The sequence below is a fragment of the Sus scrofa genome, chromosome 16, assembly GCF_000003025.6.
Source record: "Sus scrofa isolate TJ Tabasco breed Duroc chromosome 16, Sscrofa11.1, whole genome shotgun sequence".
NCBI classification, from domain to species: Eukaryota; Metazoa; Chordata; class Mammalia; order Artiodactyla; family Suidae; genus Sus; species Sus scrofa.
In genome coordinates this window covers 20,526,719-20,552,313 of record NC_010458.4, presented here as the reverse complement: position 1 = coordinate 20,552,313, position 25,595 = coordinate 20,526,719, and the positions used below count along the sequence as shown (strand labels likewise).

The window sequence follows — 25,595 nt, the reverse complement described above, 5'->3', positions numbered from 1 at the left end:
TGAAAAACCACCATATATGTTCAATTATGGTTTCTACCTGTCATTCATTGTCCTTGAGGGGAAAAAATGCAGGAAACAACAACAGGGATTTTAGAAATAAATTTTAAAGTCAGAACTGGAATCACGGTATTAGGTGGAGAAAATCTATGACAATTCCAAAACGCTCTGAGTCTTCAACAGACCATGAAGCATCACAAAACACAAAAGCACGGAATCATATAAAAATACTTAATGCAAAATTCCCCAAATAAGACAGGAAGTGGCATTTGTATGTGTTAAAATAATTTAATTCTCCCTGTACATTTCAGTCCACATGAGCCAACAGAAGTCAAGAATGCATACTTTACAATATTTACCTGTTCTCAGACATTCAAGTCAACTCAGATGGCAAAAGTAGAATTCAATCACTAATGAAATGTTTAAAAAATATATATTAAACAAAAAATGTTTACAAGATAAAAAATAATCTTCCACAATGCAATAAATTGCAGATCACGAAAATTTTAACTCTTTAGGTGATTTCAGTTCAGTTTTTGGTTTCAAAATCTAGAGACAATCAAAAAGAAAGAGCATGGCAGAATTTCTATCTGTTTTTACGTTTCTCTTTCTTGCTTCGATTATTTGTTACACTGTTTAAAGATGATGATGAAGGTGCTCTTGCATGACCTGTGGCCTTTAGATGGTCAAAAAGTTTATTCCGGGATGGAAATTCACTATGGCAGGTTGTACAGCTGATAAGCACATCATTCTGAGAAGAGGGAAAAAAAAAATCATACAGCAAAGTATTATTATCTGAGAGCAGTGTTTTTGGTTTTCATGTTGAAATTAAATATCAAACAACTATAAAATAAATGTCTTTTAACAAAACAGACAGCTACCAAGACAGGCTCAAAGAAGGCGGTTCTTAGAAGTTGAATCTCATTAACCTATACCATCAACTTTAAGGGTCCTGAGACATTCAGTAGCATGTGTCACATGGACAGGGCTTTAGATTTCAAAGTAATGAAAGAGAACAGTAACCATACAATCTGGTATGTTCAATATGCTTCTGTTTACTTTAAAGAAAAAAACTGATAGCGGCACATATATAAATTCTACGCTTATTAAGGAAAACTGCTGGTGGGTCCACACCTAGGCAGCAGGTGCAGAAGGGCTTGCCAAATACCCACTCAGATCTTCAGAATTAGAATTAGGAATTTAAACAACAGGGTCCATTGAAGAGCTGCCAGTATTATTTTGACCTACCATTGCCTGTGGTTCAGCAGGTACTCTGACAGATTTTTTTGTATCTTTGGCTTTCTTTCCTTTGGGTTTAGGAACACTGGAAAATAAATGAAAGAATTCATTTATTTACTGAATAATTAAATCCAATTTAACTATTCATTAATAATTAAATCCAATAATAATGTACCCTTTTTATCTGTCATCCTGCTCCCAGGAAGACTCAAACAACTGGCACACATTTTAAAGGCTAATTAATTAATTTTAATGGCCACGTGAATTATTTTTCATGTCTCAAATCAACAGCTTTAAAAAAAAAAAAGCAACTTTAGAGATGACATCGGACATCAAATTTTACAGAAAAACTAAGGAATTTGCTTCTAAGTTAAAACAGCTAAAACAAGACCCCTAAAATATCTCCGAACCTTTATACAGCATCTTATGTTAAAATGCTAAGTACTCAATATTCCATTTACTGCAGCAAACCACCTTCAGAGCCAACCAGTGGTACTCACAAATCACCTGTAACATTACATGTGGTTCCCCAAAGACGCAGCCTGTTGAACCTGATCCAGTCTATGACAAACACTTCATCAGTTCCACAGAGAAATGAGAAAAATGAAGAGACGGTAATGTATTCACAAAATTAAATCTGCTAAATGTAAAAATATTTCTTTTATCAAAAGATTATGTCAGGGAGTTCCCGTAGTGGCACAGTGGTTAACCAATGCGACTAGGAACCATGAGGTTGCGGGTTCGATCCCTGGCCTTGCTCAGTGGGTTAAGGATCTGGCGTTGCCGTGAGCTGAGGTGTAGGTCACAAACGCACCTCGGATCCCGCGTTGCTGTGGCTCTGGTGTAGGCTGGCAGTTACAGCTCCGATTAGACCCCTAGCCTGGGAACCTCCATATGCCACGGGAGCGGCCCAAGAAATGGCAAAAAAAAAAAAAAAAAAGATTATGTCCTTTCTGCTGAGCTGTTGGGTTTTTCTGCTCTTTCATTCTTTAACCCAGAAACTGCCAGCCAGTATAAATCAGTTTCTTCCTATTCTGCTGTAACTCCAGAGCCCGCCTCTACTTAATCTTCTTTATGAATTTTCATTTTTCTTAATCCTCTCATACTTTCCCTCATTTGTGGTAACCAAATTCTTAGGGTAAAATCGAAGTGCAACTACATTTACGGAACAGACAGGGTGGGTTAAAAACAATGAGTTACAATGCTGCCAAGCACTTTATGAGTATATACTATTCTTCCAGCAGAACCCAAGAGTCTGTATTAAGTTAAATGGTCTTTACATTTAAAAGATGCTGATTAGGAGTATACCACAATATTATGCAGTATTCAGCCAGCTTTGAAGGCATCAAGGAAATAACACAATGACATAAAAGGCAACAGATTAATATTTACTAACTTACAAAATATCTCAGGCCACAAACACATCCAAGAAAACTTAGGATAAAATTCCCAAAGTACAATTTACCATTTTATGAATGACAGCAGCTACATCTCTGAAGCTAGTATCTAAGACCTTATTTTTAAAAAGTACTCTGGAGAGGATGTAAGGTACAGAGAGGAGTACACTCCATAATTCTGCAGTAACTGTTACAGATGGTTACTAGACTTATTGTGGTGATCAATTCGTAATGTATATATAAACGTCAAATCACTGTGCTGTACACCTGAAACTAAAATAATACTGTATGCCAACTATGCTTCAATAAAAAAATTAAAAGAAAAAATTAAAAATTAAAACTACAATGCACTCTGGATACACCCATGTGTTTTAATGAAGAGCATCTCACTAGGTGCTCTGCAGAGAAGAGGCCCCAGAGAAAGGCACTGGGGGTCAGGCCACCCCACCCGGGGAGGGGTTTCTCTCCCAGCCCTGCCCCTCCTCAGCAGTGAAGAGGTCACCTGAAGGCTCCGATTCTTTTTCTCACATCATTAAGTGAGAAAGCTCAACCCAAGTCTCACTTTGAGCAATGAGAGCCCCTTTTCCTCCCCAAATGAATTCCCACATTGAGGTAACATGGAAAATGAATGAACGCATTTTAGCTCTCGATGAAGGAGGTACTCGGGGGCCTGGAGCCCTGCCTTTTGGCCCACCCCGCGTGCACCCAAGCAGCCCCAAGAAGCTAGCTGAACTGGGTCCTTTAAGTAGTCAGGTAGAGGGCATTACCCGACTGACCAGCTCTGGTTCTGGGGCAAGTCATTTAACCTGGACTCAGTTTCCTCATATGTGAAATGGGAACACACACCGAGCGTCAGAGTAGCCTGTGACCTCCCCTTCCAGCTTCCCACGCTCCAAAGTGTCCACATTCCCCGTTCATGTAGTTCCTCGTCCTCCTTTTCCTACAGCCACAGGCCTACTCCAAGCATCTCCCCTCATCCGTGGCATCTAAACCCCACGCCTGTCACTGCCGCTCCCATGTTGAGCATTATCCACTCTGGCTCCCACCTCACTCTGTCATCTGAATTCCTTCTTCATGGTCCTGTGACAGGGACTTGATGCTGCCCGCTATTCAGACCTTCCCTCAAGGAATAAGACATTACTCTGCTCTAGAGGAATGGAGGAGGAGGAGGAGGCGAGAAAGTCTGACAAGGAGAGGAAGGCGGGCCCTGGCCAAACACTGTGGCCTGAGCAGCAAGGGATGCCCAGGCTTCCAGAGCCTGAGGGCCCCACGTCATGCACATCTGTCCTCATGAAACAGCCCCACTCGCCCTAGCTTGGAGGTTCAGTCGGTGATGTTCTGGGCGAGGGGGGTATGGCCTCATCTGCAGCCTTGCTCTCAGGTGAGTGCCAAGGATAACTGACTCAGGACAAAATAAGAGCCTCCGCAGGGTACGGGAATCAAAATCCAGGCCAAGTGCCTTCCTTCTGCTTTCAGCCGTGTGGCTGAACTGTCTGAGCACACTGCCCAACTTCTTTCCCCAACACCGCCCTCTGTAGATGGACATGTGTGTAGGAGTCACAGATACATTGAACCCCCAGAGTCCATCACATGAAAGGAGGTTTTATTTGATAAATAAGAGCCATCCACACCACCAGCATTAAGTAATTAGAGAACAGCACGTGACTCTGACTCACCTTTTAGCTTCGCTTTTGGGGTCATCGCACAGTTCAACAGTCTCTGTGACACCAACATTTTCTTGGGGACCGTCTTCCAAGTCTTTGGCACAGTCTTGATTTAGGTTGTTATCTTCCAGGTCAACCTTTACTCCTTCTCCAGTTCCATTTTCATTGAAATTGTCATCATAATTCTAGGTAAGAAAACAGGTGTGCTATTACAAAATAAAAACTCCAACACTACTAGCTTCTATTATTACGTTTTAATATAATAAACAATGGTAATGTCCTGTGCACTCTGATAGGAGAGTATCTTCAGGAAATAAAAGACGAGGCAGATAATAATTTAAGAACATGAATCTCCATTACAGAAATAATTAAATCAGGGAAAACTGGAAACAATTCAAATATTCAGTAAGTCGATGGTTGCATATATGAAGGAAAACTACCAAGCTCTTAAAAGTCATGTCTTCAAAGAAACTGATTCGATTACGTGGAAAAATACATGTTAGTAAAAATGGAAAAAAGAAAATTATATATAACATCTGAGTACAATTTAATTCAAAAAAGTAGTATCTACAGGAAGAATTAGGGATGATATTTATACTCTTCCATATTTTCCAAATGATCTACAGTAAGCAACTCTTAGAGTCAGGGAAAAAAAGAAAATGACAACAAACAGGCATTGTAAGAGAAGAAACACCTGGAAAACACTTTCTATAAGTACAACTGGTCTGTTTTTGTTTGGGGTAACATTGGGCCACATTTGCTTTCTTCCTCTCTTCTTCCCTTGTTCCCTCTCTCCGCACACAATTGCCAGATTGTTCTACTGTAAAGTACCATTTTCCTTTGCTCACCCCCGCGCCCCAGAACTGTAAAAGGCAGCTGCTAGCAGATTATCACCTAAGAACAGAAACTTCTACATATCCATAATTCCCTTTTCACCCTGCAGATTTAATGCTGACATTATGTTACACGACCCATATTCACCTTCCAATAACGTCCTTTTTTGTAACCCCTGATAGTGGATATAATCAAGGGTCACTTGTTGCATTTAGTTGTCATATCTCTTTAATCTCCTTTTATTTGAGAAGGATACCCTTCTATTGTTCTGTCTTGCCTGATACTGACAATTTGACGGCTATTTTATAGAATGTTCCACGTTTGGCTTTGTCTAATTATTTCCTCATGATTAGGCTCCGGTTAAACATTTCTAGCAGGAATACTATAAAGATAATGCTGTGTCTTTCTCAGTACATTTTAATCAGGAAGCAAAACATCAGTTTCCATTTTTCAGTGACTGAAGTCTCGTCATTCAGGTAAGATGGTATTGCCAGATTGTTCTACTGTAAAGTACCATTTTCCTTTGTTAATTAATGAGTAATGTGCAAAGTGTTACTTTGAGATTGTATTAATATCCTGTTCCCTAATAACTATTTACTCAATGAATTTGGCACATATGGATAATTCTTGTGTGAACCATTTATTACATTGGGTAGATGCAGAACAGTGATTTTTCTGCTACTATTAGTCCTGTCATTTGCACTTGTACTAATTCATAATGTTGTAATGAAGCCTTTCCATCTCCTTTCTCCAACTCTTTTTTTAGACTTAATATAGATACATTATTTTTTTCTTTTTAATGGCTGCACCTGCGGCACATGGAAGTTCCCAGGCCAGGGACTGAATCCGAGCCACAGTTGAGGCAACACTGAATCCTTTAACCCACTGTGCTGGGCCAGGGATCAAAACTGCACCTTTGCAGCAACCCAAGCCACTGCAGCAGGATTCTTAACCCACTGTGCCATAGCAGGAACTCTAATACATGATTTTTTCAAAATAAAACCAATGTGTAAAAATCTATCACCACTATTCTTCTTAGAACTCAAATTTTCCCATATTTAACAAACCCTTAAGCTGACCCCTGGGTACTTCTGATGTATCTCCATCAATTTTTTGACTACTCCCTTACTTTCCAGCATAGATAATCCAGGCTCACTTTGTACTTTCCCTGTCTCTGCTCTAAAATCAGTCATTTCTTCAAGGACCAAACCCTGCCTCCTTTTACTAGGGAAGGGGATTTAGAAACCAAGATACGTGCTTTTTGCTAGTGGGGTATCACTGCTTCTGGGCCCTCACAGTGTGTGTTGCTCACGCACATACTATTTATTTTTTTAATACCATGAGCTCGTACTGATACCTCCAATTCCAGTCCAACATTTTCCCTCTCATTCCCTCAGTCTATACCTGTATTTCCCTTCTCCCCACAAGAGAATCTGGTTCCCAACAATCACATATTTATTCATTTGCTCTGTCCTCCAATATACACAAAATAGTTTCAATAATACCACAGCAATACTATCAAGACATCTACTAAGAAAAGGGCAAGACTTCCTTTGCAGTTAATTTTGTCTTTAGAGAACATCCCGAGGATGCTGTTCAGAGCACAGTGTTCAAAAGCTTCTTGGATTAATTCTTCCTTGCCAGCTTGTTTTTGTTTGTTTACACTCAATTTCAGTTTTCTGGGTTTCCTTTTACAGTGCTTATGGCTTATGCAAATTTTTTGACAATACAGAAAACTCCCAGTCTTAAGTTTCTCAGTATCTGCTCTTTAATCTACCCATGCATGTTTCCATACTACCTCTCCCTTCAAAAAAGAGCTTAGAAAATATTGGGGAAAGTGCTACATAGGTCTGAATTGGGGCTTTCTCCATGATGTAATCAGAAACCATAAAACAGAGGTACCATCAAGAAATACATATAGCTTTGGAGGGAAAACATGGGCTGGTAAACTGACGCATTTTCCTTAGTAAGGAAATATAAATACATGCATTTACTGTTGCAATCTTTAGGACCTATTCTTCATGACTCAAGATGAGATAGGCTTGAGTTAGAGGCAAATCCCATTCTATTTTGTCTTTATTCTAGTGATTCTGGCACACTCAAAGAAGGAAGAAAGTGTTCCAAACTAACAACTAGAAAGCCTCTGGGTGGAAGATATGAGTCACTTTATAAGAGGAACATACAATTTGCTATGTAGTTTTATAATTGGGGCAAAAAGTTCCAAGGCACAATTTTAACAGTGATTAACTCGTGTGTCATGTATCATTTCTGGAATGATAAAAACTATCAAATATATTATAACTATTTGTATAAAAAAGCTAAATCTAAAATTTTATGAAAAATTAGTACATAAGTTTTCTTAAAAACATTTCCAATTTTCCAAAAAACTACATTTAACATTTAATACTTAATATAATAAAATTGTATTAAAATAATAACACGGAAATCAATTCTATTCCCTGTAGAACCACCAAATACCCTTAACAAAATAAAAACAAGCTTGTTTTACAGGTTCAAAAAAATCCACGAGAGTAACACACATGTTGTTCTATTTAAAATAATTCTTAAGATAGAGATTTAAATTTGGATCCCCAGTGTGAAACTACTGAAATTTTCGGGTAATACAAACAAACATTGTTTTTCAAGAAATCATTACAAGTTTCCAAACAAATGTTCCTTTTCCAAAATTTCATTTGTATTGTTGGAAGAATAAACTTGGATATGCAATAATGAATCCCCAGATTTTCATATATTTCTGATTTGAACTGTTGTCTTGAGTTAAAGATTTTATCATCACACGTGTCCAGATATTATTAAACATGGTCCCTCAGCTAATTTTCTTATTTTGAGAATTCCACACACAAAATTTTTAAACATACAGACAACCAGTAATTAGATAAATCGTCACATGCATGTAACAGAGTAAAGCACTAAAAAACCGTTTTACAGTTGGCATGAAATTAGGGAGCAAAAGACCCTCTCCTTCATACTGATTATACGAATAAACAAGAGCACTCTAACTTTATATTTAACATTGACTGTTAACAAAACTTTTTCAACATACCTGTGCTGGTTTCTGTTTCTTCTTCTTTTGTTTTTTAGAAAGCCTAGGGACAAATATAAATCAAAGTGTCAAATACTTGACTAAGAGAAAAGAAACAATACTAAAATACAAGTGATATAAAGAGAAGTAAAATACTAAAAAATATTTAATATCAAAAAGCATTATAAGGAGAAGAAAATATTCACATCATTTTAGAAAAAATAACAGTGGTTCAATTCATAGTAATTAGCATATCAATGCTAATTCGGTACAGGTAATAAATAGGTGTAAAACTTCTTTTAACACCATCATAATATATTCTGTAAAAATTATATCTGACATCGCATCTCTACCCATTTCAATACTATAAAGTTCTCTTAACTAGAAGAAATGCAGAAAATATCAGCATGACAGAATAACTTCTTTACAATAAAGCAATACTTAAACGCAATCGCTAAATGTGCTAAGTAGGTGTAGCAACATTTTTAGAAGTACTTTTGCTTTGGTGCATCCTCCATTTCTTCCTCAGAATTGGCATTCAGACTATTTTCATCGGTTTGAGGTCCTGAAAAATTTGCTTCCTCCTCCTCCAACTGTTGTTTTAACAAGGCAACCATTTCTCGATGCTTCTTTGATTTTTCATGATTCCTCATGCTGAAAGAACAAGCTGATGTAAGTGACTGCAGTGGGGTTCCTTCGCGTGTGCCCAATCGAGCTACAATTTACTTTTTCCCCTTAACTTAGCTAAAGGTTAGTGATACTAGAAGAGACACAGGACTTCATAGGCATCAAGCACACAGGAAGTCCAGGACTCCGTTCTTCTTCCCTGTACTCTAGCCTTACCCCTCCCTCTGTCCTTTTATCTACCTAAGTCTCCTTTTTCCATGTCAAGTTCTCTCTAGTTCTTCTTTTCTAATTCCTAGAATTCAAGCTTTCTACACTGATCCCTCTTAATCACGAAGTGCTTGCTAACTGGAATATTACAAGGCAAGATTTTAAGGTCAAAAAGAAGACCCCTTGGATGTGCCAAGTGGTGATGTGAGGGCTTCAAGTAAAAGAGGAGTTTACTTCCTTTTGCTTTTTTCGAGAGGCATCTCCGTTCGCATTCCCACCACCCTAAATGTGAATTCAGACAGACCTCCACCATCCACCTGAAACTCCACAAACAATGTCTATTTCAGTGCCCCCATGGGAACCAAACAACACTTCACAGAACAGAGGGGACAACACTTAAGCTACTAGAGAAAGGAGGAAACTTGTGTCACTATCCACTTTATCTTATCCTGTACAAATTTGGATTTTTAGCTGGAGTTGCTACTCTTCCTTCCTACTAAGGTTCTCCTTAAGACCAAGGTTCCTTAGAGAAAGTTGAAACATCTTGTGCCAAAAAATAAGCCCTAAAAATATGATGGGACATGTCAAAAGACACAGGAACTAGGCTGAAGGAATTCTCATCACATCTGGAAAACTTTGAATATGAAAAGGACAACAATGAATTATAAAGCAATTCATAAATTCGTACTGACAACAGACAGATAGATAAATGCTGTGGTGTAAAACAGAAGGTCAAATGACAACTAATGATGCAGTAGCACTGGCACCAGAAAAGCCTTATTTTGAGACAATTACAGTGAAGATTGGTATAAGCTGGAATCATCAATGGATGCTAAATCTAGGAAGGAAATTTTGATGAGGAATAAGATATGTGCATGGCTTTAAAGTGTCTCCTCACAAATTAAACTCGCTGCAAGGGAAAATATGTTGCAAGATACTAAATGTACAGTGGAAATTAAGACAACACTCTGATTGGATGATCAAAATGATCACCACCAATGAGAGGCAGAGAGATGTTTGGTGCTTCCCGATAGAAGCCCTGAGAGCAATACACGTTTACATGGTATTCCAGCTAGGAATCTATAACCTGAATCTAATCATGAGGCAACGGACAAACCCAAAAGGAGAGATAGTCTCTTCAAAAAAACATTTTAAAAGTCAGTATTCTTCCAAAATCTCCACAGCACAGACAGAGGAACTGGGCCAGATTAAATGAGACCAAATAACTAAATGCAATATGAGGTCCTAGCCCGGATCCTGTACTGAAGTGAGAAAAATGCTACATAGGACATTAATAAAGGATTAATTGACAAAAGTGAAATATGGGCAGTAAATGGAATACAAGTGCCACATCACAGTTATATATTTCCTAAAGTTGACAGCTCTACTGTGATTATGCAAGATAATGTCTTTTTTCTTAAGGGATATAAGCTGAAAGTGCCACATCACAATTATGAATTGCCTGAAGTTGACAACTCTACTGTGATTATATAAGAGAATGTCCTTATTTCTTAAGGGGTATAAACTGAAGTATCTAAAGGTAAAGAGGCATTATGTACTTATGTATGCAACTTACTCTCAGATTATTCCAGAAAAACCCTTGTCTTGTGTGTGGAGAGAACATGAGCACATGCAAATAGGGCAAAATGTGAGCAACAGGTGAATCGGGCATTCTATATTCTGTTCAAGCAACTTGTCTGTAAACCTCTGACATTACTTCCAAATAAAAAATACATTTTAAAATCCCCACCATTGCTCGTGTTTTCTTGCTTACTTCTAACTTGTCTGCCTCACACCAGTCCCCTTGACACTCGGTCCCTTTTCCCTGGGGTGACAGAGTGACACCGCCTATGACTCCCTCAGCCCCACTTCCATCCTTTAACCACCTTCTGCACCGCCCATGTTTTGCTTTTTCCCTTGCTAATTCTGCTCTTATTTTCTCCCATCTTCTTTCCCCCTCTTTATGACCGTATCCTTTTTAATACTTCTCTCTTCATCATCGTTTCCTTAAGATAAAGTCCTTCCCCTTCAGCAAATATAATACGGCAGGACACAGCTGAAGTTCTCGGGCTGGCAGCAACGGCCTGTGTGGGACCATGCTGGCTGGAAGTGAGTTTGCACCCACAGGGGGGCTCGGGTTTAGCCCCCTTGCCCATGTGACCTTGCCTTTCACACTAAAACAAGCCACATTTGAGATAGCGAACACATTAAAAAGCAGCTATTACACAGGAACACTGTCTGAGTAAGAATCAGGACAACAGGCTTAACTGCTGGTACAAATCCTTCCTCCCCTGCTGGGAAGACAGCCCCCAAGATGGTGTGTGAGGGCTAGCGACCAACTGCTGGAGCATTTTTTAGGACTTTCAAAGCGTGACACTTCACCATAAAAGAAGAAGTGGGTTCAAAGATATTATACTTACGCCTTTTCCGCCTTGAAAGACTTATCGCACGCTGGACAGTAAAGGCCATCATAAAGTTCTGCGTCCTCAGCCTCATCGCTATCTTTCCCTATGAGAGAGGAAAGCCTACAGTAAGAATCCTGTTCCATCAGAACATACATCTAACACATATGAACAAGTTACAGCTCTTGAGCGAGGATGGAAAGTCACACACATATCAGAAACTAAAATTTGTGTATTTCCTCACCAAGAAAAAACAATGTTATCAGGATCTGGCCTTTTAAAGCAGCACTGAACTATAAGGCAAGCCTTCCAAACAGATCACTTTTCCTTTCAAATTCTTTTCATAGGTCTACTTAGAAGGCAGCTCAAAAAATTCTTAGTCCTGGGTGTGAGCTAAGTTCAGAAGAAAATGGCTCTTTCATTGTTCTACCAGGAAGCAGTTTTTCAACAAAGGTTTTTTAGTTTACCTCTTGAGCAAGATTTGATGTAACACATTTACAACCGTAAACGACTCATAAACGCTTAAATAAGCTTAGCTTATGACATTCCATCACTATTAGCAAGAAGGTCAGAGTTCCCACTGTGGTGCAGCAGGTTAAGAATAAGAGCAGCAGCATGGGTCCCTGCGAAGGCAAGGGTCTGATCCCCGGCCCAGTGCAGTGGTTTGAAGGATCTGGCATTGCTGCAGCTGTGGCGTACATTGCAAATGTGGCTCAGGTTCGAGCCCTGGCCCAGGAACTTCCATATGCTGCAGGTATAGCCATTAAAAAAAAAGAAAAGAAAAGGCCATAAAAGGGTATATACATGTAAAGTTTAACATTGTCTTTACAGACTTTTATAAGCTTGAAGCTTTATTACAATGGAGTAATTACTATCAATAAGACTCCAAAATCAAAGTTCAACTGAAAGTCTTTGCACAATCCCATATTCTATCTTTATAAGAAATAAACAGAGTTCCCATCATGGCGCAGCAGAAACGAATCCAATTAGGAACTATGAGGTTGTAGGTTCAATCCCTGGCCTTGCACAGTGGGTTAAGAGTCTGCGTTACCGTCAGCTGTGGTGTAGCTCATGGACATAGCTTGGATCCCGTGTTGCTGTGGCTGTGGTGTAGGCTGGCAGCTGTAGCTCCATTTGACCCCTAGCCTGGGATCCTCCATATGCCACAGGTGAGGCCTAAAAAGACAAAAAAAAAAAAAAAAGAAATAAACAAGTAAAGGAATTGTCATTTCGGATTTACTATGGGATCAAAAAGATCTCAAGGTATTTCTTCTATATTCTACAGTTTGTTTTTTTGTAGGTAATGGTAATGTGATTCTGAAGGACATTCTCACTGAAATCATAAGTGATCAAAACACCTCCAATGTTTAGTATATTTTCCAATTATGTGTACGCTTTCAAAGAATTAATTAAAGCTGGATTTGAAGTAAAAATTTGGATCAAAAAATGTTCCCAGGCATATGCCAAAGCTTCTCAGTCTTAGTTTCTTCATCAGCAAAATGGAGATAATTATATGAGCAAAACCTGTATTTAAGAGATGTGGGTGAGGATCGAGCAAGATCTTGTAATGGAAGTAGATTATAAATTGTGAAACTACCTACTTATGCCACCTCACATTTATATAGTGCTTTATAACTCTCAAAGCACTTTCACACATAGTACTTCTACTTCATTAAGAAAACCTTTCATTTCCTAATCACTGGGACTAAAGAAAAGCCTGGCATTTTATCATTTGAGCTCTTGGTCTGAAAAACCGCAGCTGTAGACCGGTAAAACTGATTAAACTATGTTTAGATCATTTCATTCTCCTGGGATAGACAGAGACAGGGACAATCGGGTATGCTGATGGCTACTCTCAACAACGCCCAGTCCTCTCCTTTTCAGGTAGTCACATGCCTGTGCTCGAATGGGGCAGGGAAAAAAGACCCACCTCAGACACCAAGAAGAGCCCCTCTACAAGTCAGAAATGAGACTATTTATATAGACCAGATAGATTCCTGTGCATCAGCTTCTCTGGAAAGAGTGCTATTAAAACTTAACCTACTTGCTTAACTGCATTTTTAACAAAATAATCAGTTGCACCTGACAATATGTCCACTGCTCAATATATTTATGCAGCCAAATAGTGTAAAACATGGTCTGAAAAGAGTCTGTTGATAAAACTGCGGCAATTATACTACTTTCACAGACTATCCTTGCTTGGCCAGGCCAAACTTTTTCATTTCAATCATCCACCATATTAAAAAACTGAGAGATGACAGACAAAAATCCAGATTTCCAGCCTCTTTTTTTTTTTTTTTTTTTTGCCATGGCATATGGAGGTTCCCAGGTTAGGGGTCTAATCGGAGCTGTAGCCACCAGCCTACGTCAGAGCCACAGCAACGCGGGATCTGAACCGTGTCTGCAACCTACACCACAGGTCACGGCAACCGGATCCTTAACCCACTGAGCAAGGCCAGGGATCGAACCTGCAACCTCATGGTTCCTACTCAGATTCGTTAACCACTGAGCCACGACGGGAACTCCCAACCTCACTTTAAAACAAACCAAACAAACATGAAATGGACCACAATTGGCTGGAACCGAGGTATTCTTGAGGTTCCCCCATTCCTTGCTGTCTCACACCTGAGCCCTCTGTGGTACCTGTAAACACCCTGAGTGCACAACCCCTGTGCCCAAGACCATTTACTTCCCAGGGTTTCTTAATGAATGGAAGAAGTTACCGTCCTGTCCATCTCTGAGCTCCCGTTCTTCTGTTTCATCTTCACCTGATCCATCTCCAAACTCCTTTTCATACTGCGCCTCCATCTCCCTGAGTTCCTTCTCCAAATCGGCCACCGTCATCCAGCTCTGCTCTTTGTATTGCTCTGCCAGTCTAGACATACACAGCACAGTCTTTGCATTGGTTTTATTTACTTTGGAGGCTTAAAATCCATCCCTAGAGAGCTTCTTCCTCCCAAATTACCAGTGCTTACAAACTTGAAACCTGTGCTTGTTGTAATGCGCAAAATCTCTTAAATCTGTTTTCTGTTAATCGGTTGATTTTAATTGCTCCACTAGATAATGGGTTTCGAAATACATAACTCTTAGCAACTTATTAAAAGTCTCAGGCAGTTTTAATTCATTAGTGTTAAGCAAAGTGCTAACTTTCCAAAGATGAGGTAGGGAGAATTTTCAAAAAGTAAATAGTTTTTTAATGAAATGTTATAGTGCTCTGGGCACAATGCTTTTACAGTGACTCAAAACAACAAAACTTTAAAGGCATTAAGACAACTAAATATTGAGGAGTAAAGTGACAAAGCAGAGTATTGCATGGTGCTTGAAAGCAGGGCCCTGGACTGACTTTTGGGGTCCAATTCCCGCCTCTGGAATTTACTGATCATGTGATCTTGGGCCTCTCTGCCTCATTTCCTCAAAAGAGGGTGAAAACCAGAACTTGCATCATAAAGCTGTTGTGATGAAAGCACTTAGAACAGGGCCTTGTACAGAATAAGAATTCAATTAGCATTAGTTATCACTAAACATTACTAGAGTCTGTAAAGGGTCTCGAGAACAAGGGATCCTGAAGGAAAACATCCAACTCAAAGGAAACATTTTTTCACAGTAGATGAAAAGACACGGTCCAACGCCAGGATGTAGAGAAGGACGAAGCCAGGATGAGGAAAGCACCACGCCAGGCATCCACTGACGCTTCCTGTGACCCGCACCTACATCTAGACAGGGTCCAGCCAGCACCACATACTTGGCCTGCTTGAGCTTCTGCTGCCGTCTCATGGCCTCGGCCTTCCTCGCTTCTCTGCGTTCTGTTCTTCCACCAGTTTCCGATGGGCCTGCACTCTTCTATCTCTTTTGCGGATGAAAGCTACCAGCTGACGGACAAGCTCATTCTTCTCTTTCCTCGCTTTGTCTCGAATCTTTTTGTTCTCTTTCTCCATGGCTCGTTTCTCCCAGCGGTTTGAAGCTTGTCGGGTATCATATTCTTCTTTCCAAGCAAAGTTCTTCTGCGTGCAGAAACTCTGCCAGTAAGCGTAGAAAGGATGGACTACCTAGTGACAAAGAAAAGAGGTATAATGCTAGTTTTTTTATTAGGAGTTTTTAAAGCAAGGCCGCCAATATTGCTGATGCAAAGTACCTAACTTCTTTCTTCATATATATAGCATTACTACTAATCAACAGAAAAGGCAGTCCTTTGAAGCCTTTGCAAAATAAATCATTCTTCAGAATAAATTTGATGAGGAAATTAACAAAGTGGGACCATGATCAATAAACAGGGAAAACTAAAAGGAGGGGATGTGATCCGGAAGAAAAAGAGAGGAAGAGAGAAACAGGATAGGACCAAGGACTAGAACTCATTTTTTCTAAAAAAGAAGTGGGAGTTCCCATTGCGGCTCAGTGGTAACAAACCTAACTAGTATCCGTGAGGATACATGTTCAATCCCTGGCCTCGCTCAGTGGGTAAGGATCCAGCACTGCCATGCGCTGTGGTGTAGGTCACAGACATGACTCGGATTCTGCGTTGCTGTGGCTGTGGTGTAGGCCGGGGACTACAGCTCTGATTCAACCCCTAGCCTGGGAACCACTATATGTCACAGGTATGGCCCTAAAAAAAAACAATAAAGAAAGAAAGAGGAGTTCCAACTAGAACCATGAGGTTGTAGGTTCGATCCCTGGCCTTGCTCGGTGGGTTGAGGACCCGGCGTTGCCGTGAGCTGTGGTGAAGGTTGCAGACATGGCTCGGATCTGGCGTTGCTGTGGCTGTGGCATAGGCCAGCAGCAACAGCTCTGATTCGACCCCTGCCTGGGAACTTCCATGTGCCTCGGAAGCAACCCTAGAAAAGGAAAAAAAAAAAAAAAAAAAAGAAAGAAAGAAGTGGGTACAAGGAACTATAGCCAATCTCCTGAGACAGACTGATAAAATATAGAAAAAAGAATTACGTATATGTATGACTGAATCACTTTACTGTACAGGTGAAACTGGTACGACAGTGTAAATCAACTATATTTCAATAACAAAATAATTAAAAAACAAAAAAATTAAAGAAGTGGGGGAATGACACACTGATAAACACTAATTACAAAATGGTGACCAATTTCAAATTTTTCTTTACCGTATCATAGTCACTCTGGGAGTCTCCAAAAGTTGGGAAATCCTCAACATCCTCTTCTAGAGCAGATTCTAGTTCTTCCTTTGCAATCATTTCAAAAACATTACGATACACTGCATAAAAGCCCTAAAAAACAGTAACAGAAACACAAATTCTTCACCTTTTTGTAGTCTAATCACAGAATAAGTTTTTAAAATGTAACATGAACAACTTTAATGTTAAAGAACTAGAATCCCATGGAGTTCCCACTGTGGCTTGGCAGAAACAAATCTGACTAGCATCCGTGAGGACACAGGTTCGATCCCTGGCCTTACTCAGTGGTTTAAGGATCTGGCATTGTCATGAGCTGTGGTGTAGGTCACAGACGAGGCTTGGATCCTGCCTGTGTTGCTGAGGCTGTGGTGCAGGCCAGCAGCTATAGCTCTGATTTGACCCCTAGCCTGGGAACCTCTGTACGCTACGGATGCAGCCCTAAAAAGACCAAAAAAAAAAAAAAAAAAAAAAAAAAAAAAAAAAAAATTAGAATTAGAGACCCAAGCTCTGTCACTGCAAGTACATTTAGATTTCCAATGAAGTCTTCTATGTGCTGGCAGTTTAAATGTGATGGCAATGTTTTTCAGTTTTTCAAAATGAACATTGTTGTATTTTTTACTATAGAATAATTTTAAGAATCCTCTTTGTACCTAAGAGTCTTATTTAAGTGCCTGATAAGAAATTATCAGTGAGTTCATGTCATACCTTTTCATCATCTCCATAACCAGAGTAACAGGTCACAGTGAAGTAGTGAAGCAAATCTAAGCTGTCATCTTGATATTCTCCATCAAGCCCACCTTTAAGCAGAGCCTCTCTATGATTATCATACCTAAACAGAAACGTTAGAAACATCAGTGAAGGCTGGATAAATAAAAATTCAAAAGGAGTCCTGACTCTGAAACAGTCAAAATGTAATTATTGTACATTTTCATGTAGCCAACCCCACAACCAAAATATTTGAATATCAACATAAAAAGACCTAATAATCTTGCACAGAACTGTTTATTAAAACTATGTTGGCAACTCCCAGTAACTTATAGGTGTGATATGGTACCAGCCCATACGAAGAGGGGGATTTAAAATTCAGCCCAGGAATTTCCCTGACTCTCCCAGAAAGGTAGCTGCACTTTCACAGGGAAGAAACTGTGCTAAGTAAGACATAGTGAATATAATCTGGTCCACAGACTAATTACACATTTGGGATCTGGGAACTCACCCACATGTACCAGAATCGCACTCTTCCAATGTCTATGTAAGCAATAGCAGCTTCACACACATACAATTACCCCTCATGATAACTCCATAAAGTTAGTTATCATCCTCGTTCGATATAACAGGAAACTGAAGCTCGGAAATATTAAATAACTTGTTGTCGACAATCATAAAGCCAATAAGCAGCAGAGCTAGAATTCAAAACAAGTCCTGCACTGGAAGGCCCACGAGTGCAGTACTGCCTCCAGGAGAGTTAAGAGACAGGAGCTTTAAACAAAAAGATAAGGGAATCCTCAGGACAGGAAAATAACCTCAAATCTAGAGAACAGGCTAGGCCAGAAGGAAGGCAGGAGAAAATTTCAAAATTTCCAGAAGCAGGCAAAAAGCATTTCTAAGGCCAGATTTCCAAATTCCTCAGAAAGAGAAAAATTTAGGATTCTCTGATTTTTATATACAAGACTATTTATTTATTTATTTGTCTTTTTAGGGCTGCACCTGTGGCATATGGAGGTTCCCAGGCTAGGGGTCTAATCAGAGCTGTTGCTGCTGGCCTATGCCAGAGCCACAGCAATACCAGTTCCGAGCTGCATCTGCGACCTACACCACAGCTCATAGCAACATCAGATCCTTAACCCACTAAGCGAGGCCAGGGATTGAACCTGCAAGCTCATGTTTCCTAGTTGGATTTGTTTCCTCTGTGCCACGACTGGGACTCCAATATATATAAGACAACTTAATAAGAGTTTTCTTTACAGCCTCTCTTGATAGCCAGCCGTGCTGTACACTAACGCGGGTGAACTGAACACCCACCTGCTCTTTGGAACAGTAAGATCTTGTACAGCTGTCAGGACTTAATACCGATTCCTTTGTAGGAAAAAGTTCATCGAGAACCTAGAAACGCAGAACTTCAAGTGTCGAAATTTTTGTTTGGAAATGGCATTAAATTATCAGGTCATCATTAGTTAAAGTATCGATCATGGATGTAGAGGTGTCACTCAATTTCTTCACATAAAATAAGCAGTTCTCGGGAAAAGATTATAATTCTTGATGAAACCACTCAATCTGTCTTTTAAGGATAAGACAACATTCTTTTCTAATATCAGTAAATCTGTCAGACATTAAAGAGAACTTATTCAGTGAGTCACTTCAGAAGTATCAAAATTAAAACTAATACTGCCAAACTTTGTTTCGTCCATAAAATCAGAGTTGGAATAATCATCTCGAAGGTTCCTTCCTACCCAAACCCTGCATTTTATATAATAGGTGACTGGCACTTCAGAACACACCCCAAACTGCTTAACATATTAAATTTTTTAAAAAATCTCTCCACTGGAGTTCCCGTCGTGGCACAGTGGTTAACGAATCCGACTAAGAACCATGAGGTTGTGGGTTCGATCCCTGGCCTTGCTCAGTGGATTAAGAATCCGGCATTGCCATGAGCTGTGGTGTAGGTTGCAGACGCGGTCCGGATCTGGCATTGCTGTGGGCTTAGGCCAGCAGCAACAGCTCCGATTCGACCCCTAGCCTGGGAACCTCCATACGCTGTGAGTGCGGCCCTAAAAGGACAAAAGACCAAAAAAAAAAAAAAAAAAAAAAAAAGTCACTGCAAGATTTCTGGTCCCGTATGCTCTTCCAGAACCTTGCCACCTTCATCAACAGGCAGAATCTTATTTCTCTCCCCCTTGAATCTGGGCAGGACACGTGATGTTTCAACTGCTGGAATGTGGCAGAAGTGTCACCACGTGATTTCGGGGCTGGGCCATAAAGGGTGATGTGCCTCCTGTCTGGCTTTCTCTCAGGATGCTTCTCTTAGAACCCAGCTACCATACTGTGAGGAAGCCCAGTCCACGTGGAGGGGACAGAAATATTTTGGCCAAAAGGTTCCACAAGGTCTTCTGTAGGAGGCCGCCCCAGCCTCCAGCCAATGAGTGGATGAGCCACCGGGTAATCCCCAACCCGTGCTGCTGTGGCTGTGGTAAGGGCCAGTGGCTACAGCTCCGATGAGACCCATAGCCTGGGAAGTTCCATATGCTGAGGGAGCGGCCCTAGAAATGGCAAAAAGACCAAAAAAAAAAAAAAAAAAAGCAAACAAAAAAAACTCCACTGATCACCATTCCCCACAAGATAGACCAGGAGGCCAGCGCCATGCTCACCATGCTCTCTCCTGAGGGTCACTCAACACGTCATACGCTGCCTGGATTAGTTTGAATTGTTCAGCTGCTTCTGCGGCATTATCCAGATTTTTATCTGTTAAAATAAAGGCACAGAAATTCAGTCATCAGAAAGTAGAGGACAGGGAGTTCCCGTTGTGGCCCAGCAGAAAAGAACTGGACTAGTATTCATGAGAATGTGGGTTCGATCCCTGGCCTCGCTCAGTGGGTTAAGGATCCCGCGTTGCTCTAGCTGCGGTGTAGGCCAGCAGCTGCAGCTCTGATTTGACCCCTAGCCTGGGAACATCCATATGCCGTGGGTTCGGCCCTAAAAAGCCAAAAAAAAAAAAAAGTAGAGGACAGAATCTACAAGGGACCTCTTCCATCACAAATGCCATAAATAGATGAGTGTACAAAATGAAGAAAAACAACTAGGGAAAAGTAGAGAAAACGGATGGTAGCAGATAATCAGGACCTGTTACAAGTGTCAACCTGAGTGGACATTTCATGCTTTTCTCTAAATCTCAGTGCTCCACTGAACACTCAATCTGGATATCCACAAACAGAAACCCTGAGTAGTACACATTTTCATTTTAGAAGGAACAAAATATATACATCAAATCAGTTATAGAGAGGCTGTTACTACTTAGTGCTAGATTATGTTTAATCTGTCCTTACTACTGTCCTTAAGGTTATCAACATATAGCAAAATAAAGCTCATAAAGTTTAAAAAATATATCCTGACCACTTACTTTTCCCTCAGCTGTGCCTTCTTAACCAAGGAGTTCAGAAAGCATCTCTGCCTCAGGGCAGAGGCCAGCTTCCAAGATGGCCCCGAAGGACCCGCACCTCCTGGCATTCACACCCTTGTGTTGTCCCCTCCCACGTCACTGGGGTGGGTCTGTGTGACCGAAAGCAGGTGGCAGAAGTAATGATGGGAAAGGACCCTGCTTCCAAGATTAGATTATGAAAGACTGCAGTTTCCATCTTGGGCGTTCACTCTCTTGGATCACCCTGGGAGAAGCTAGCTGCCACAGCATGAGGACACTCTGGTGGCCTATGAGAAGCCCATATGAGGAAGATGGAGCCCTCCAGCCCACAGAAAGTGGGTTTTCCCAGACAGCAATGATTCAAGCTCGTGAGAAACCTTGAGCCAAACCACCCAGCTCCACCATTCTGATTCCAATCCCCAGAGACTGTGAATCCACAGCATGAATTTACTGACTCTTTGTTTTAAGCCCTCAGTTTTGGTAATTTGTTATACAGCCACAGATGACTAATTCACTCAGAAAGCGGGCTTTTTGATTCTACCATGGAGTACATCAATGTTCTTTAAACTAAAACTCAATACCTGCCTTCTAAGAAAAAATATAACAGAAGTCTCAAAACAAGGCCCTCAAGGGCTCCTACCTCTGCTTATCAGTTATTACACAGCCCCAAGCTCTTCAAGCAGACTTCTGCTCAACAAGTGACAGTGACAACACTTTATCAAGTAATTTGCCGTAGCTCTTTTTTGCTAAGATGCTTCACCACAAAAAGCTTTAGATATTATTTTAGAATCATGGTCCCTTGTAATTGAAAAAAGTAAAAAACAAAAACTCCATCACAGGAGCCTAGCGGTCGGAGAAGTAATAGATGCCAGGTCTAGTTCCCCCTCGTCGGAGCAGTCCATCTGAAGAAAACTAATGGTCATCTCCCAGCCTGCCTCTCCTCTGGACGAATCTCTCATTTCTTACAGCACACCGTAATATCTCTACTGCAAACACTGCAAACGCAGGCAAAGACAGACAGGGACGATCAAGGAGCCATCCATTAATTCCTTAACATTCTACCTTTATCACTCTAATTACATTAGCTTTTAGCAACAATAGCACATTGTCATACTGAATTTATGGCTGACAAAGGTTCAAATATTTTTCACATTGATTACTGACAAGCCAACTGATAACTGTATAACATTTTTTTTAACTCAAATGTAGCACTTACTCCATTCTGTGGCAGACACTAAAGATCATCCAACACCTCTCCCTCCTTTTTCTCTTGCAGCCTTTACTGTGGAGGATGCGTAAGCTAAAATACTTGCTTATTTTTTAGCAGCCTCCCTTGCTGCTAGGAATGTGACAAAGTTCTGACCAATGAGATGAAAACAGAAGTCTATCAGTGTATTTCTTTCCTCTCTCTTCTTGTCTTATACGTGCACATTACAGCCATTGGAGACCATCAAGAGATTCACAGTGACATGACTTAGCCACTGAATAATGCCAGCAGGCACCTCCCTCCAAGCCTTCTGTGGTAAGAAAAATAAATTCTTTTTTTTTTTTTTTTTTCTTTTCATGGCTGCATCTGCGGCATGTGGAAGTCTCCAGGCTGGGGGCTGAATTGGAGCCACAGTTGCCGGCCTATGCCACAGCCACAGCAACGCCAGATCTGAGCTGCATCTGCGACCTATGCTGCAGCTTGTGGCAATGCCAGACACTTAACCCACTAAGCAAGCTAGGGATCGAACCTGCATCCTCACGGAGGCTACGTTGGGTTCTTAACTTGCTGGGCCGCAACGGAAACTCCTTTGAGAAAAATAAATTTTTAACTTACTTAAGCTAGGTTTGTGGCCAGGTTTTCTGTTATTTCCAATGAGCATTATCAAATTCCATCTTATTGTGGCCCTGTTGTGAGTGGGTTCTAAATACAGGACACTGAGTATCCTGTTGTAATTACGTATTTTAGATTTTTATTACTGCTCTGTGACAAATATTACTAGCTGCCTGATATCCATTCTCCTCTTCTTAACAAAACCCTGATTTTGTTCACAGTGGTAACCTACCCCATTAAAAAATTCACCTCCCCAGACTTTGCTGATGTTGGAGTCATCAGGTGACCCAGATATAAACACAAGTCTAAGTGAGGCCTCCCAGGAGAAGTATTGTTTTTCCTGATGAAAGGGATGGGCCTGGGTGGAACTCACCTTGTGCCCCTAACTCACCCCATGTTCTGCCCAAAGCCAGATTATACTGCCTGCAGGTGGATTATGAGGATTGAGGCAGAGACCGCCAGTTCATCCCCTTCTTCCAGTAACAACCGAATCTTGATTTTATGGGGGCACCTATTCCTACATAAAGACTCAGTTACCAGTCTCCCTTGAAGCTTGACATGAACATGTGACTAAGTGCTGGTCGATAAAATCTATAGAAGTATTCTTTTAAGACTGTTCCTTGAAAGGCAACCAGCACACACTGCTTTATCCTTTCCTACTCTGCACTCTGCCTGGGATTCCCCAGCTGCCACTTCAGATGATGAGCGAGGCCCCACGTGACAGTTGCTAAGCAGACTTCAAGGACCTCATGGAGGAGACCTGCTACACTGGGGCTCGCCTGCCTCTCTCTGCACCTCCACATGAGAGCAATGAGCTTCTCTGAGGCCTAACTGCTCACAATGGATGCAAAGACTCAAGCCTTACGGTCAGGATGGTGGAGCAGGTCTTTGATGGCTTCATCAAGCAGCTGGAGCTACCAACATGGGCCACCTCTGGATTTCTTGTTACATGAGAAAAATGAAATGACTGCTTGGTTTGACAATGACTGCCAGCCTCCTGTCACACGCAGGCGAACACAATCCTGATACCTGTCGCCTTCAAGGTGATAGTCCAGCTCACGATTTCTACGTCTTCATCCAATTATTTGTAACATTTTTGTCAGATAAACAAAAAAGGCACAGTTCAAATCAGAGCAGAATGGCAGAAAAAGCCAGCCACTAAATCTTCTGACATGAGACAAAAAGGTGACTGGGGAAGAAGGTGGGTGGTTCTTCTTCACCTTTTAATCTGTTCTGTACTTTGTTGTCCTGTTTCTTCCCACCCCCTTCTTTCCTCCCTCAAAGAAGTCTGGTGAGAGCTAAAGCTTTTAAACACAAAACCCCTCAATGTACCATCTGAAAGTAGATCTAACTGCTTACTGAAGCTTCCTTCTTAAATAATATTTTCACTCTGTCATATAGCTTTATATTTCACTTAAATACACCTATAGCTGGTTGACTAGGAGGTTGAACTGAGATCTAAAAGCATGACTGTGCTAAGTTAAAAAGCATCATAAAAATGGAAAGTTCACCTTAATTATTAGCCAAATACAAATGCCACAGGTATTGCAAATCCAGTCATTGAGGTTTAAAAGGTATTCTCACACTATCCTTCGTGATTTTCTTTTGATCCACTCATGCCCTCTTCCACCTTCTCCCCAATGTTTTTACAGTACCTTCAAGAACTCCTGGACCGCCTTTTAAGCACGGCCTTGACTGAGGCCAGGCTCCCTGAGAACACCACTTTCCTGCAGCCCAGCTCTGACACGGCAGGTCTGCTGGTGGAGCTGGCATCCTCCTGGTCCCTGGTCCCCTCCTCACCCCTGAGTACAAACCAGCATTCCTTCGAGATTCAGACCATTTGGCCATCCCTCATTCTTCCCTTCCTTCTCACTGTCTTTTCACCTCCCAACCACTCCCCCTACTGAGAATTTCGGCACATGATTCAGTCTCCACCAGGAGGACTTAGCATCATCCTGGTCACGTCAGTGTCTAGACCTTCTGGTCTCCCTACGTCCAGCCTGGCCTCTCCAATTCATTCTCCCCACTATAGCCAGAAAGACACCTGAAAAACACAAACCAATCTTTTCCCCTGCTTTCAACTCTCCAATGGCTTCCCAATGCACCTGGGTTAAAATCCAATCTACATGATCCAGTTTACCACAGCCTTCAGGACCTGGCCTCTAAAACTATCACATGATCTAGCAATCCCACTCCAGGGCATGTATCAGGACAAAACTTTCATTCAAAAAGATACATGCAAGTCTATGTTCACTGCAGCACTAGTCACAATAGCCAAGACACAGAAACAACCAAGATGTCCATTAATGGATGAACAGGTTAAGAAGATGTGGTACATATACACATGGAATACCACTCGGCCATAAAAAAAAGAACAAAATGATGCCATCTGCAGCAACATATATTCAACTAGAGAGTCTCATTCTGAGTGAAGAAAGTCAGAAAGAGAAAGACAGGGAGTTCCCATTGTGGCCAGCAGGTTACGAACCTAACTAGTATCCATGAGATCCCTGAGGATGTGAGTTCGATCCCTGGCTCTGCTCAGTGGGTTGCAGATCGATCCAGCATTGCCAAGAGCTGTGGTGTAGGTCACAGACATGGCTCAGATTCCGTGTGGCTGTGGCTGTGGTGTAGGTCAGTAGCTGCAGCTCCGATTCATCCCCTAGCTTGGGAACCTCCATATGCTGTGGGTACAGTCCCAAAAAAGCAAAAAAAAAAGTAAGAAAGAGAAAGACAGATACCGTATGATATAACTCATATGTGGAATCTAAAATATGGCACAAATGATCCTATCTACAGAAACAAATCATGGACAGGGAGGGCGGACTTGTGGTTGCCAAGGGGGAGGGGGCGAGTGGGGTGGATGGGGAGAGTTTGAGGTTAGTAGATGCAAACTATTACATTTGGAATAGATAAGCAATGGGGTCCTACTGTAGAGCACAGGGAACTATGTCCAATCTCTTGGGCTAGAACATGATGGAAGATGGTATGAGAAAAAGAATGCAAAAACACACACAACACACACACACACACACACACACACACACACATATGACTGGGTCACAATGCTGTACAGCAGAAATTGACACAACACTG

At 41.1% G+C, this 25,595-nt stretch overlaps 1 protein-coding gene across 1 annotated transcript in view; it reads right to left on the bottom strand.

Annotated features, from left to right (window-relative positions):
- DNAJC21 (DnaJ heat shock protein family (Hsp40) member C21) overlaps positions 266-25,595 on the bottom strand; it is a 28,279-nt gene continuing 2,949 nt past the window's right edge. The window contains 12 exon segments of the mRNA XM_003133880.4: positions 266-748; positions 1,246-1,321; positions 4,310-4,482; positions 8,196-8,238; positions 8,670-8,828; positions 11,429-11,516; positions 14,134-14,285; positions 15,153-15,201; positions 15,204-15,456; positions 16,519-16,641; positions 17,254-17,377; positions 19,914-20,007. Coding sequence (XP_003133928.2) covers positions 584-748; positions 1,246-1,321; positions 4,310-4,482; positions 8,196-8,238; positions 8,670-8,828; positions 11,429-11,516; positions 14,134-14,285; positions 15,153-15,201; positions 15,204-15,456; positions 16,519-16,641; positions 17,254-17,377; positions 19,914-20,007 — 1,499 coding nt within the window. The 3' untranslated portion in view covers positions 266-583.